The following is a 16,552-nucleotide window of genomic DNA, read 5'->3' as shown; positions in this document are numbered from 1 at the left end:
GGATGCCTGGGCACACTGGTTGAATAGACTGACATAGATTATGCGGACTGAGTCACTCTTCCCTGTGTAAAATAGTAAAATGGGAAATCTTCCTGAACCCAATGCTTTTTGCACTGGGGTCACCTGTTCTTATCTCTTTATCCGGACTTTATCCGCATGGAGTTTGTATGTTCTTGCATGTGTTTCCTTCAGGCATTCCAGTTTCCTACCACACCCCAAAGACATATTGGCAGTGGCAGCCCATCCATGCAGGGCGCAGGGGTGCCACCGCTCCAATCTATGCGCCCGGCTACTAATCTACATGCATACCTCCCATCTTTTTGGGATGGGAATGAGGGACACCTATCAGCAAAAGTATGGAGGCATAGGACACACCCCTTGCCACGCTCCCTTAAAAGAGAATTGTACAAAAAAAAACAAGATTGGTTAAACCCACAAGTGCTTTTTTTTGCCAATACTATTCCTTTATATTGGCTTTTGGAATTTACAAATGCAGCAACTTATGCCGCGTACACACGGGCGGACTATGGCGTACTTAGTCCGTCGAAACACATTTCAGCGGACAGTCCGCTCGTGTGTGGGCTTCAGCTGACTTTTTCAGCGTGCAGTCTGGCGTACTAAGTATTTCTGATTTTTCTAAATTCTGTCCGTCGTACTTTGGTTTCAGCGGACAATCCGCTCGTCAGTAGGCTAGTTTGACGGACTAAGAATGGCGCATGCCCAGAAAGGATTTACACAGCGGAAGGGTGCTTTGCTGTGTATTGGACTTCCTATTTCTAGTCCCGTCGTACGTGCTGTACACGTCATCGCGCAAGCTTTCGACGGACTGTTTGGGTATCCGTGTGTGGTCAAGTCCGTTCAGTCGAAAGTACGACGGACTGTCCGTCGGATTGTATGACGAACTAAGTACGCCATACAGTCCGCCCGTGTGTACGCGGCATTAGAAATGGATGAAAGGTTTAGCACCGGGAAACACTTTTAGGTAGATAAAAAGTGCATTTTATGTACGGCTATATAGATCATATTAAAATGAGGGACTAATGAGGAGGAATGAGTGACATTGTTCCAAATCAGGGACAGTCCTTTGAAATCAGGGACAGTTGGGAGTTATGTGCATGTGGGGTGCCTGATGCATGCATTTCAATGTTTTTTTGTTTTTGTTTTTGAAGCACATGATTAGAGCCTGAGCTCTAATTGGCTTCAAAAAAAGGGTGGGCTCCGGGCGCACTAAGCCCACCCAGTTGTGTTTATATTCATTTGCTATTGTCTTCCTGATTCTCCGCCTGGCCAATCAGCGTTCTGAGATCCGATTGGCCAGGGAGTCTTAGGACCCCCCAAATATTGAGCACCAACCGCCACTGCATGCCGGTGATTTAATCGGCTCCTGTCTAAACTGGTCCTAATATGTGAGAAAGGGACTTTAGATTGTAAGCTCCTTGGTGGCAGGGACTGATGTGAATGAATAGTGTGAGAACCAAATGACATACCTTGCCAGCACTATATGTATCAATCAAAAAAAACCAAGCTCTTTAGTAAATCCGGATCTATACAGGGCTGATATTGTTTTCTAGCCCATGCTGGGCTCATTCATGTCACCAATACTATATTGTTTTCCTGCTCCTGCTCGGATATTACATTTACACCACACAGCTCTCTCCCCGGCCATACATTATACTAACATGTGATTTATATCTAATATAAAGCTCTCAGCACTCACTATATAAAAGCGTACAGTGCGGGATGCATACTGATAGATATACATGCATATAAAGCGTCCCAGGCTCTTTTAAAGTCATTATAGTGAAGAATGTATATTAAAACTCTGGCACAAATTATCCCAATCACCCAGATGATGCCTTCTATGAAGAGAACATGATAGAACATCTGGCACTTCTTTAATAAGCTGCCCATTTAAACTCGCGTCCAATCAGCGCGCACCCTCCAAGGACACGCCCCTTTTTGCTGTCAGTGCTGAAGCCCGGGGCAGAGCCCCTTGGCTGTGCGCCGTGACGTCATGCAGCGTGCGTGGGACAGTCCAGTCTCCAGTGCAGGCTCCAGTCCTGGGAGCTGTGAGCAGGATCCTGCGGCTCCGGCTCCCTGTCCTATCTCCAGCATCACACTGCAGCTGTATGGTGGATCTCATCGTCCCTTATCCCTTCCTGGCTGCTATGGGGGACCATCCCAAAAGTAAGTTCATCTGCACCATTATTCATCTGGAAGCTTCTCACTAACTTTTATTCCTTGCACACAGCAGGATAATGCAAGAGCAGCACTAACTTTACTATGACACTTATCTCTGCTCTACTGGTTGTCATCCCAGCTTGTCACTGCACTTTATATCAGCAGGATAGGGACTGCACAGAACTGGACTTTATATCAGCAGGATAGGGACTGCATAGGACTGCACAGAGCTGGACTTTATATCAGCAGGATCCGCATTTCCCTCTGATGACACACACACACAGATCTGCATCCCATCACATTGTAATAGATGTGTGATCATTATTTGTACCATTCTATGTACTTTATATCTCATATGGATATAGATCGTATATATAAGCTGACCGCGGATAATGTAAGCTAGATGGTAGTGATGGGAAAATTGTCATACATAAGCCAACACAGACATAGACACACCTGCAATTATATTTGGGACTAGATTGTAATTGTAATGTGCTATCAAAGAGGATTTTCTGAATACAGGGCTAGATCAATCGTTTGGGATAGAAATATAGATTGATAGATATGTCGGGATAGATAGATAGCTAGATAGATAGATATCATGTATATTAATTATAATACTAATAATAGATAGATGTGTCGATACACATGATATAGACTGAACAAATGGATAGACAGATACATATATAGATGCAGTTGCGGTACATATATATATATATATATATATATATATATATACAGATCTATAAATAGATAGTACAGTTCAGATGGATAGGTATATAGATATGTCGGAACACTAGATAGAAAGATAGATAGATAGATAGATAGATAGATAGATAGATAGATAGATAGATAGATAGATAGATAGATAGATAGATGTTGGTACGCACTAGATAAATAGAAAGATGTAGACAGACAGATAGGAAGATAGATAGACAGATCAGATAGATGGAGAAACAGATAAGTAAACATTGTGGTAAAGAACATATATATATATATATATATATATGTGTGTGTGTGTGTGTGTGTGTGTGTGTGTGTGTGTGTGTGTGTGTGTGTGTGTGTAAATAGATGCACATTTTTATATTAGATTGTAAGCTCTTATGAGCAGAGCCCTCTTATCCCTTTGGTATTTTATTGTAACTGTACTCTCATTTTATATTGAAACTGCTGGCGTTATATAAATAATGTACAATAATTATAACTATTATTATTATTTAGGAAAGGTTAAAATAGATAAATATATGATAGATAGGTAGATAAATAGATGGATGTGTGGTCAGGTAGGTCCAGGAGTTTTCTAGTCTGTAGTGTCCATATGTATTAGTAGGTATCTATGTGTCAGATAGAGAGGAGCAGTGTCAGGTTACTCAGTCTGTGACACTGGGGACACACAGGTAACACAAGCACTGGGGATGTCACTGTCACTGGGGACACACACATGCAGGTAACACAAGCACTGGGGACACACATACAGGTAACACAAGCAATGGGGACACACATATGGGTAACACAAGCATTGGGAATGTCACTGTTACTGGACACACACACACACACACACAGGTAACATAAGCACTGGGGATGTCACTGGGGACACACATGCAGGTAACACAAGCATTGGGGATGTCACTGTCACTGGGAACACACAGGTTACTCTGTGATACCGAGGTCACACAGCCAGATTGTGGCTCTGGAGGTGACATGGACAAACAGGTATTGGCCCCAGTCTCTGCTCTCTAATGAATAGGATTTGTACACTGATTGGTGAACATTGGGCTGTATTGTATTTTGTACACATCACTGTATTATTTATAATGAGTGTTCGGTTGTTTGGGAAATGTAAGATTAAATTACTGTCCATGTCTGCCAGGGTGCGGAGTGTTCTGTGTTGGGTGATATAGAGGAGAACATGGGGGTGTCATTTGTAGAGATAATATAACAATATACAGACATACCCCACTTTTAAGTACACAATCGTGTTTATTTAATAAAGCTAGAAAGTGCAAAATCAGGCTCACTTCTGCATAGAAACCAATGAGATTCTAACCCCAGCTTGTTCAATTAAGCTTTGGTAATAAAACCTGGAAGCTCATTGGTTTCTATGCAGAAGTGAGCCTGATTTTGCACTTTCCAGCTTTAGTAAATAAACACCATTGTGTACTTGAAAGTGAGTTATGCCTGTATATATCAATCCAGTAATATGGAGATTTGGAGCAGAAAATGATTGTTTGTAAATTGTTTGTAAATTGGTGTCATTGCTGAGGAGAGGTAGGTGACAGTAAGTGATGACAGTGTGCAATGACAGTATGTGATGACAGTGTGCAATGACAGTATGTGATGACGGTGTACAATGAAAGTATTTGATGACAGTGTGCAATGACAGTATGTGATGACAGTGTGCAATGACAGTATATGATGACAGTGTGCAATGACAGTATGTGATGACAGTGTGCAATGACAGTATGTGATGACAGTGTGCAATGACAGTATATGATGACAGTGTGTTCTCCATGTGACCTGTGCTCCTGTCTCTGGCAGAGAAGCCTGGATTGGCGGTGTGTGTGGGCTGTGGGAGTCACATCTTGGACCAGTACATCCTGAGGGTGTCCCCGGACCTGGAGTGGCATGCCGCCTGCCTGAAGTGTGCGGAGTGCAGCCAGTACCTGGATGAGAACTGCACCTGCTTCGTCCGGGATGGCAAGACCTACTGCAAGAGGGACTACATCAGGTGAGCCGACACTGTCCCCGACACTGATCACTGACACTATGATCTACTATTATCATTTCACATCATTTCATTACTGTCACACTACTGTGCTCCTCACCTATGTGCAGGGTTACAATATTATTATTATTATGATTATTATTATTCATGTCATGCTCTCACCGTTCACTGTGATGGTTCTGCGTGTCTGACCCATGAGCAGAACTATTATTCTTATTATTATTTTACATCATTTCATATTCATTCTGATAACTGTCACCATGCTGTATGTTTGACCCATAAACAGGTCTAAAACATAGTTGTTTTTGTTATTGTTCCTAATATATGTCATCATTTCATCTTCTGACTCAATACTGTCCATTTGGTGTATGTCTCACCCATTAGCAGAACATCTGTAGCATTATTGCTTTTATTAATAGTAGTATTATATTCATTGTTGTGAGTTTACCATCCACGCTCTGGCTGTTGTCAACTGGAGTATTTTCATTATTATTATTATTATTATTATTATTATTATTACTACAAAAGTGATCGTATTCTTTATAATAGTTTTTATTTTAATCCGATGGTTTAAACTAGCACAGTGATATACACTAAGCACATGCAGGATTGCATTCTTCTTCTTCTTAATATTTCTTCTTAATATTATTATTACTGTAACTCACTACCTAAGTAATGTAAGATTTACAGTCAGACTTGTTCTGCCTTAATATATTCATTTCATCCAATTCTTGTCATTCACCGATCACCGGCGGGTTACCGAGCTATAGTATGAAAATGATGACAAATGTGGAGAATATTATTATTATTATTGTTACTATTATGTATTTATTTTGTGGTCCAGTGCTGATTACATGCAATGTACAGTTGATGACACCACTAACAATGGGCACAGATATTGCTGTGGTTGTCGTTGACATTATTTAGTATTATTATTTTTAGTTGTATGTTTTCATTCTGACATTCTGTGCCAGCTTGATCTCTTTATTGCCTTTTATATGGTTACGATTTTACTATATGGTACCAGGGTCTTGCTGTTTACAATGAGTTCCACTTTCCATGCCATGTAATATCTGTATATACTATGTGCACGTTTGTATTGTACGGTTTTGTGGTTTGGTGTAGATGTGAATTTGCAATCTCTTGTTGTGAGATGTGATGATTATTTCTGGGGGATGCGGATAGTGATGGCTTCTCTCGTAGCATTATCATATTTTAGCATTCTGTATATTTTGTGTAGATGTGATGGAGATCTTCTTCCTGGGACTCATCTATGTGTCACCCTCATCCTCCTGTGCCATGCATTGTGGGCACTGATCCCTGCACTGATATCACCTCATCCCATAGATGACAATATCCCTGCACCCGACATGTATATGCCACTCTCATTTCCTAGTGTCATCTCTCTATCATCTATCTGTCATTAGTCAAAAAAAAAAAAAGTGTTCCTGGGAATTCCTCTTGGAAAGACTCACCAGTGACCGCAAGGACTTTATTTATTATTAGGTGACATAAGTAGACGTGCGGTTTCGTTTTTATCCCACCAGCGCTCATTATGGGGTGATTTACTAAAGTTCCTGCACACCAGACACCCAGGCTATGGGAAATAGACTCCTCCCATGCCCTTCATTATGTCATTTCTGCATATTTATTTTTTGGATATGTATATTTTATATTATTATTTTATTTGTAGGTCTTGTGTATTGTTACAATACTGCGACATTTAAAGGAATATAAACTGAATATAAATTGAAACGTATATTATAATTATACATAGGCCGACTCCTCACTCCAAATGTGTGTGCATACATTTTATATATATATATATATATATACATATACATCTATATATATATATATATATATATATATATATATATAGATAGATATAGATAGATGGATGGATAGATAGATAGATCTCTATCTATCTATCTATCTATCTATCTATCTATCTATCTCTCTCTCTCTCTCTCTCTCTCTCTCTCTCTCTCTCTCTCTCTCTCTCTCTCTCTCTCTCTCTCTCTCTCTCTATATATATATATATATATATATATATATATATATATATATATATATATATATATATATATATATATATAAATCTACCGTATCGTACCGTATATAGATATCTATATATATAGATATCTATATATATAGATATAGATATAGATAGATAGATAGATAGACAGATCTCTATCTATCTATCTATCTATCTATCTATCTATATATATCGAGAAGCTAAGTAAATATTGAGACAATTCTGCATGCTATAAAAACGTCTGGCTTATATAGATGGATGATATGGTTGTATAATTGCACTAGTGCGTGGTTTATATCAGAGCCAATGTTTTCTTTATTTTATTTGAGTGTTTATGCTATCGTTTTAGGTTTTCTATACATTTTGATATGGTTTATTTGCTTTGGAATTAGGAAATATTTGAGCACGTTAGACGACTCCCCCCCGTTTGTGGTTGTTCTAGAAGTAACACTATCCGCAGCTGTATACCCGCTATAGCGTATAGGAAGAGCCGCATTGCCCCGGAGTGTAAGCGCCGGGCACACAGATCATGGGCACACTGTCACTGTACTGCAAGCACAGGCGACACCAGCCGCTTCCTCACTCCTCTTCTAGGCAGAGGAGCGCCTCATTATTTCATTGCATCTCTTGTTTATTTTTACTCGCGTTAAATATTTTGTATGGAAATTTATATATATATATATATATATATATATATATATATATATATATATATATATATATATATATATATATATGAGTAGAGAAAGATATTTTCAGTTTAGTTCATTTTTAGAATAGTTATAATTATATAGTTATATAATAGTTTTCTTTTTTAATAAATTATGTTTATGTATATATGTTTTTCTTTTCTTTTTTTTTAATGGCTTTCTCTATTTTTTTTATTTTTCTCTCCTGTATCATGTTTTGTTCATTTTTGAATTACAACTGAACTGATCTCACCTCTTTGGCAATTTTACCTTGTTTTTTTTTTTTTCGTTTGTTTTTGTTTTTTTGTTTTTGTTTTTTAAGCACGCCATCTCTCTTTCACAATAAATACGTTAATACATTTAAAAACAAAATTTTCGAGTACACTGTAGTTTATGTGTTTAGAGAATTTTCTTATGTCGTTTTATATTTTTGATAGGAACACTAAAATAATAATATACAGTAGCATTTATGTGGTTGATCTGGAATTTAGCATTTAAAAAAAAAAAGTTGTAGTTCTCTTTCATTTGACAATTCTTTATTCCCCACAATGAATCCTTAGATCAGATAGAATCATTACAGTGATATGAAGCAGAGTGCCTATGGTAATAAATATGCATTTATGGCATATTTGTTCCATTGTTTAATGTTATCCCCACTGTAACTGCTTCCCTTACTAAAATGCCTTTTATTTTATCTTGGGGGATTCCTGATTAAGATATGGTAGGCGTTTATACATATTCCAGTTCGCTGTGGAAAATCCTAATTTAAAAAAAAAAAAAAAAGGGGGGGGATGGTAAAGTTAAGCAGTCATGAAAATTGGTTGTAGATATCTGATGGTGGAAATGTCCCTGAAACAAACAGAAGTACTTTATGGGACTTCACAGGGACTGGCTTGGTGAATTTCCTCAGCTATTATACTGGGGAATAATAACAAACTCTAATAGCAGTAGTATGAGAAAATCCAGAAAAAAGAAATAGGTGGAAATGTAAATGAACAGGCTACTTATAGTGTCATATATATACACACACAAATATATATATATATATATATATATATATATATATATATATATATATATATATATATATATATATATATATATATAAATATATATATATACCTAATGATGTTTGTGTGGAGAGGTCACTTCTTTGAGGTTTGTATATACTATGATATTTTATTTATATTTATTATTATTATTATTATTGCTGTTATTTATTTATTTACTATTTGTTTTGTGCCAGGCTTCTAAGTCACTTTTCATGCATGATTATAATAAGATAGGATGTAATTAGTAGACCCTAGGGTGAGTAATGATGTAAAATAACAAAGTGTTGGCACACATGTATTCAGAGCCTATTAGTATCAGGGTAACTTAACCAGTACATTTTTATGCAAATAATAGACAAAACTAGTAGTAGGAAGTGCCATAAGCCAAATAGTTAAAAAATGTAAGAAAACATAAGTCATAAGCAAAAGCAAATCTGTTTTTGTCCAGATCAAATTTGTTATAGAGCAGATGTAGGCTTTTGCAGGCAACATAGGGGTTACTTTTACTTTCTGAAGTCATGCTGCCATGGTTGGATCATCAGCACTGTGTCCTCACAGGTTTTCTATTTAAATCTGACACTGTACAGATAGCAGCTTCCTTTCAGCTGCATGGAAGCTGCACCAAGATCCCACTGCTCTGTGCCTGGACTGCATATTATCATTACACAGCACTTGCACCCAGAGAACATTTTTCTCTAAAATGTAACATTAATCCAGAAACTAGGAAAATATGTTACTTTGTGCAGTTGTTGAATTTCTGTCCAGATCTCTCTCTGGCAACTTTTGCAGAAAGCTACATGGAGTCTGTGCTCTGAACACTCTCCTTGAACACTGCAGATGGTTATTAAACATGGCTGCACCCAGATTCAATTTTGTATTACATTGTAACATTCATCTGGGCACTTACAAACTCAGCCAAAGCATATTTATGTATTTAGTTGCACATTGCTGTATTTTTAAGCATAATATTCCATGGTGGCAGATCCCCTTAAAATGTCCAAATCTGTGTGCTGCCTGGCCCTGCAAATATTAAAAAAAAAAAAAATTAGTTTTTATTATTTGTAAATATTAATGTGGACACTATAATTTATTACAGTTGGGGAAAATTTGTCATATCAGATCATTAGTCCCTTTCTGATCAGTGTTTATTTTGATCTGCATTTATGTAACTTTAGACAGTTCTTAATGAAACTGAATGGCTGCATATGAAAAGTGAAAAATATAGTAATATTATTACTACATTATTATATTAAGTGATTATTTTTCACTTTTCTTGTTAAATATTTTTATTGAATATTTTGATGAAAAATTTTCAATAAAAATATTGAACAAGAAAAGTGAAAAATAATCACTTAATATAATAATGTAGTAATAATATTACTATAATACTAACATTAACATTAGTAATAATATTACTATAATACTAACATTAACATTAGTAATAATATTACTATAATACTAACATTAGTAATAATATTACTATTAGTAATCAATATTTAATATGGGCTCAGGGTGGAAACTATGTATCTGTAATATTAATTTTCCTTAAACAGAATCAAGTATTTGTTAAAAAAGGTTCTGCTAGAGGTAGTAGGAAAAAAAAAGGAAATTACTCAATAAATGCTGACTACGTGAATAAAAAATAATTACTATTTAGTAATAATAATAACAATAATAATAATCATCATTATCATCATCAATATCTACAGGCATACCCCACTTTTAAGTACAGCAATGGGGTATATTTACTAAAGCTGAAAAGTGCAAAATCTGTCTCACTTCTGCATAGAAACCAATGAGCTTCCAGATTTTATTACCAAAGCTCAATTGAACAAGCTCATTGGTTTCTATGCAGAAGTTAGCCTGATTTTGCACTTACCAGCTTTAGTAAATAAACCCCATTGTGTACTTAAAAGCGGGGTATGCCTGTATTTAAGCTGAACCCATGTTATTATTTACATTATTATATTCCTAAATAGACATTCTTGTGGACTTCAGTTTCTGTTTTTATCTATAGTCTACATCTAAGGTCTGCAAACTTTGGCTGGCTTATTTTGACAAATCACATTTTAAAGTCCCAACCTAATATAACTGCGGAAGTTTAATTACATTACCTATAAAATAATTTGCCAAAATTGATAAAAAATAAGAATAAATGATAAAAAACATCTGAAATAGCAAAGCACAGGAACCCAATAATAATTACACCAGGGACATACATTTTACCTGAATGGAAATTTTACCTAGGAAACAAGTATTCAACAATCAGGGTTAAATGTGATCCTTAGTAAATACATTACTTTCTGTGCACATGTTCCTTTGCTGAATGTAGACTTCCTTTCCATTTAATTTTAAAATTTCTACTACAGCCTCAGTTGAATAAGATTTTTTTTTGTTTATCACAGTTAATGAACACAAAAATATCATACACATATACAGATAATACACATTGGTAGCAGAATGACCATTGGAAAATAAGTTGAGCCTGTGTTCCTTTTGAATACACAAGTGCAAGGGAAGTGCAAAATAATTTTTACTGGTACATGGTTGGGAAAATACACTTTACAAAATGAACATTCACTTTGTTAGGAGAATCAGCCCCAGATTCCAGTCATTGGATGTGCAGAAGGATCTTTTCTTTATGTGAAGATTCTCAACTCCAATCAGCCCAATTGTACCAGACTCTGGACTGCTAATAGAAAACAACTGTGAATCAGATAATCATGTCTAGTCTGTCTGATTGGTCTTTTGTGCCATGCTAGTGTGCTGAAAATATACACTGAACATGTTTATATCTTATAGAGTGTCTAATTGTCTCCAGATTATGGAATTGTATGTAATATTTGCCACATTCATTTTTGTTGGAGATCTGTAGTATTGGGTAACTTACTAAAGCGAGTAAAACTTTCCACGTCCTTATAATGATTAATGTTAGTATATTTTTTATTGGTTGTATTCAATGCATTTTATATTATTATTATTTATTTACTCACCTTTACATGCAAACCAAGTTGAGCAGTAAAAGTGACAGTGGCAAGGTTTGGGGACAAACTAGATCACTAACGAGTGTCTGAGTGGTTTTAGTAATTTTTTTTCATGTTTTTAAAGACTTATAGTATGGGAATAAAAGGTGACTATAGTAAGCCTGTAAAAATAAAATAAGGAATTCATATTCTGAATGCTATCACTACATGTTTTAGCCACATACAATTATCAAAACACAATATTTTTGACAATGGGGATCCTTTCATACTATTTTGATCTCCTTGGTTCATTGAGGACCACATATATGAGACTATCGATTAGCTGAACTGTTTTCCAATCTATTCCCTAACTTTTTCAGTAGGATCTTACCTTTTCACACTGTTTTTCTAGTATTGTTAGATTTTTACACCTTGATAAGAAGTTACCGTTTTACTTTCGATTGTGTATTTTAAATACTCAAATACTTCAACTGTCTATTCACATATTTCTGTTATTTTAGATGACGAATGTCAATGATGAAAAATGCTTCTAAATTCCAAGCAGTTTACATGAAAATATAAAAACAAAGAGATTTCTCTCACCCTGATTATTGAGTATTAGAAGAATCCTGAAAGCTGTGTAAATATCGTGCCTACGGGTAAACCATCTATTTTGTGTGCAGATTTGATGCTAGATTTTATATTTGTGTGCAAACATATAACTCTATAGTGTACGAATAGAGAGTTGCCTAACTAAACAGTCACACCATATATTTATGTAAACTGCATCACTTAGCTTTCACTCACACAGACCGGTTTAACTGAACCATGCCCCAGTTTACTTGTCCCTAGTCCTCCTGCTGGTCTGGACTCACACTGGACTAGAAGAAATGTTTTTGGGCACACTTATGTCATCCATACCACAGATCACTGCTTCTGTATACAGTTGTCTATGGGGAGTTCTGTGTTCTGGTTCGGTTTGCACTCACACTGAAGCAAAGCATACCGGACCACAAGTGACCCTTGTCCAGGACTACCTGGTGGAGCACTTAACTGATCCCAGGCACGGTTTGAAGCACTCACACTACACAAATGAACTGGACCGAGGGGGTGAACCACACCCAGGACTGGTTAAAAATTGTCAGTGTGCGTGCACCTCATTGCCCAACATTTCTGGACTACATGGGGCCTGGTTTACAGCAGATCTAGCCATGCAAGGTGATGGTATTTAGTATCTGGAAAACTTCTTGCATTAACTTAGGGAAATTTCTCTTAACCCGGGTTGACACTAGCTGAGGCCGTGGCCCACAGCAAGAGGTCCACTGCATCCCTGTTCTCCATTTCAGGAGTGAATCAGGCCCTAATTTTTGCCTGAATTCGGACCTGAAACAAAGCCAAAGACGCACCGGCCCTTTTGCAGTGCAGACCACAGCCGCTCCGGAGCCATGTGAACGGGCTCCATTGAGAGCCAGCCAGTCTTTGGTCATGCAAATTGGATGTGGGGATACCTGCATTCCAGTTCGCATAGGTGTGAACCCAGCCTTAATGTGATTGTAGACAATCACCTTTTAAAACAACCCATTCAGTTTAAAACACTATAAATACCCTTTTTCCCTTTTTTATAAATGATCACATTCCCTCTGTTCTCAGCTGCATAGGAGCTGGGGTGAGGAGAAGCATCAGCACACTGAGCTTCCCAGTAAATGGTTGTGCAGCGGAGGCTTGTTAGGACAAGTCTGCTCACTGGAGGACAGTACACTGAGTTCCCAGCATAGCTAGAGAACTGATCATAGTGTGCTCTCCTGCTTAATGTGGTCAGTTTTTAATAGGAAAGCAGAGGGACTAGCAGAAACACCAGGGATTTCACATAAAGGAAACAATACAAAGAGAACAGGATACTTTCTCATGTACTTTGTACAGCAGGCACATATCAGGAATATGAAGTATTGAGGTAACAAACACTTTAAAGCTGACCTGCTGGCAATAGACCATTGAATAACATATACGGTAGCTTTATTTTTTTTTAACCTCTCAAAGGATTTGCCTTTATGACCACCCAGTCCTGAGATTTATATTATGTTAGAAAGCAAAACTTCATTGGTGACTTGAGTTTTCTCTGTTACAGTCAAGTAACCAGGTCACCCCTCTGCCCCCAGCTTGTGATTGGACAGTTAAGGAGCAGCAACAGACAGATGAGATCACCTCTCTGCTATCTCTTCCTGTAAGCATGTTCCCTGTCAGCATATGTGAATGCAGGGCGCCTCATGGGCCTGTAATACTGCCCCTCCTTCTCTCAGCCTGATTGCTGCTGTATAGGAGATTACGGAAGGACAAAACACATCAAATTCTGCATTTAAAAATACAATTAATATTTTGTTATAAATATATAACCATATCATTATTGTTTTTATATCTGCCTGAAGTTCACCTCTGCATCAGAGCTATCATGTACCATATTGGTTTTATATAAATACATCTTCTTCACTGATTACATCCACTAGCATGTGAGACAGCAACAAGATTTTGTCTTTGGCGACTTGTATGGCTGTGATCTGGTTCAGTCTCTGACCTGTTTTATTGTGGAGGGGACCCTGTGTGTCCCACTCTGACCCTTATGTATGACAACTGTGCACTGCCATGTTAGTTTAGGGCAACCTCTCCTGCACTTCCCATCTGCTTTTGTACTATGATGGTGGTCTTCTCATTTTTTAAGGCAACCAAAATACATTCATACATTTATGCACTGTTTATTTTTGTATTTTCATTTTTAAATACAGAACTGTCATTGCAATGAATGAATTTAAGGCATTTGTAAGGAAATTACCAGTAGGTTTAATAATAATATAATAAAATAATATGTTTAATAGGCTTAGTAGGTTTACTTTACAAAAGACTTTATTTATATTTAAATTTTTAGTTTGCTAAGGCCCTTGTTGACACCTGTGTGTTTTTTATGTATTTTGCCAAAAAAAGCCATGCTTGCTGCATCATTGATGTGCTTTTATGAAAATGCATGTCATATAGAGTTTAATGGTAACACACCTAAAATGCACGTAAAATGCATCTAAAACACAACACACATAAGATGCACTGCACAGATGTAAATCAACCCAAAAACTGAACCTGGCCTGGTATGATCAAGGTATCCTGTATTGTTTTATTTACAGGTACTATCCGATTTTGGATGAAATAAATGGGGTTGATTTACTAAGCAGTATACACAATGCTTTACAAAATAAAGGGAGACAATACAGTTACAATCAGGGCTGCTGATAAGGCAGTACAATGAGTTCTGTTGTACTGGGCCCAGGCTCCATTAGCTAAACGGGGGGGGGGGGGGGGGGGCAGGGCAACTTTTTTGTTAGTTTCTGCCTAAGGGCCAGTTCACACCACATGCAGTTCCGCCACGCAGTTCCGGTTTTTCTGCGCCAATACAGTCAGTTCCGGTCAGTTTTTACACCAGAAACTGACCGGAAACTGACCAGAAACTGACGGCATGGTGTGAACTAGAGCCATGTGAATACATTGTAAACACTGTGCATGCATTTCTACTGCAGAAAAAAAGTGCACGGAACTACGTCTGGTGTGAATTGGCCCTAAATGAATAAATGGATTTTCCTGGACCACACCCTCACTCCTACTTGCTTACCAGGGCTTAAATTGTGTTTCCCTAGGCCCCATTAGATTAACCCCCCTGAAGGTATTCCCGAGTCTGGCTCGGGGTGGAATTTTTATACCAAAAGCGGTAACCCGAGCCAGACTCGGGACCACATCGCTGGATCCAGGAGGACGTTTACTTACCTTCTCCCTCGGATCCAGCGATGTCCCCCCGCTCTACGAGCGAGCCGTGTCTCGCTCGATCTTTCACAGAGCCAATCTCCGTGCCCTGCGAGCGTTGCGACGCACGGGGACGGAGATCGGCGCCAAATTCAAAAAGTGAAACACTCACTATACATACAGTATAATGTAATCTTACAGATTATATTGCTGTATGTAATAATTTCACATCCCCTTTGTCCCTAGTGTTCTGCCCAGTGTCCCGAATGCAGTTTTATATAATAAAAACTGTTCTTTATGCCTGGAAACTGGAGATTGTCCATAGCAACCAAAACTGTCCCTTTACATCAAAAATTATTTTAGACCAGCTAGAAAACAGCGATAATAAATTAGAATCACTCACAGAATTGAGCGATAGCGATTTGTGGGGATATCCGTCATCAAATATTGAAAAGTAATGACGACGACAATTCTGCAACTGAGCAAATTTCAGTGTTTTTGATTTGATTACATTATTGAATACTTTTTATTATTGTTATATTATTATTTGGTACAATTATTTATAATTATTTATTATATTATAATTTATGATTTCATTTTTCAAACTTTATCATACCCGGGATGTCTGCTAGACTCTGGTTTGGGAAGATTTAAGTGAGTTATTGCTAAGAATTACAGGACTACAATATAAAACGCCAAATTTTCATGCAAAATAATTGTACCGCTTTTAGCACCTAAAATCCGAAATAATCGTACCACCAGGGAGGTTAACAGAGGGGCCCAGGAGGTGGGAGCAGAGGAACAACCTTTTTTTTTCATTTTCGGGGTGTAGGTGGATAAAGTCAGTGCTACTGTTCCGCTGCAACTCGGGGGGGGGGGGGGGAGCCCCATCAGGAGGGCTGTATGGGGCCCCACCATGATTTCTAACAGCAGCCCTGGTTACAATACACCTCAATAGGAAATGTATTAGGAGGACTCAGCATGTGAGAATCTAAACATTTCAGCTATATATTAGCAATAGTAAAATCTGTCAGAAAAAAAAAGCTCCAGTACTCTGTTAAACTCGGCATTGAGCTATAAAGACATGATGAAAATATAGCTATGGTTGAAAAGGCTTTCCTTTCCTT

General features: G+C 37.4%; 1 protein-coding gene across 2 annotated transcripts in view; it reads left to right on the top strand.

Moving 5' to 3' along the window:
• The first annotated feature begins 2,011 nt into the window (after positions 1–2,011).
• ISL2 (ISL LIM homeobox 2) overlaps positions 2,012–16,552 on the top strand; it is a 37,656-nt gene continuing 23,115 nt past the window's right edge. The window contains exons 1-2 of one of the 2 annotated variants that reach the window (XM_077473371.1): positions 2,012–2,187; positions 4,720–4,909. In XM_077473371.1, coding sequence (XP_077329497.1) covers positions 2,130–2,187; positions 4,720–4,909 — 248 coding nt within the window. In that variant the 5' untranslated portion in view covers positions 2,012–2,129. The remainder of the gene's footprint in view (positions 2,188–4,719; positions 4,910–16,552) is intronic. The other variant, XM_077473372.1, reaches the window with a different exon arrangement.

Source organism: Lithobates pipiens, unplaced genomic scaffold (assembly GCF_037356315.1).
Source record: "Lithobates pipiens isolate NorthernLeopardFrog02 unplaced genomic scaffold, aLitPip1_a1.2 Scaffold_8, whole genome shotgun sequence".
Classification (NCBI taxonomy): domain Eukaryota; kingdom Metazoa; phylum Chordata; class Amphibia; order Anura; family Ranidae; genus Lithobates; species Lithobates pipiens.
The sequence above is the reverse complement of the archived record's forward strand: the minus strand, read 5'-3'. Positions and strand labels throughout refer to the sequence as shown.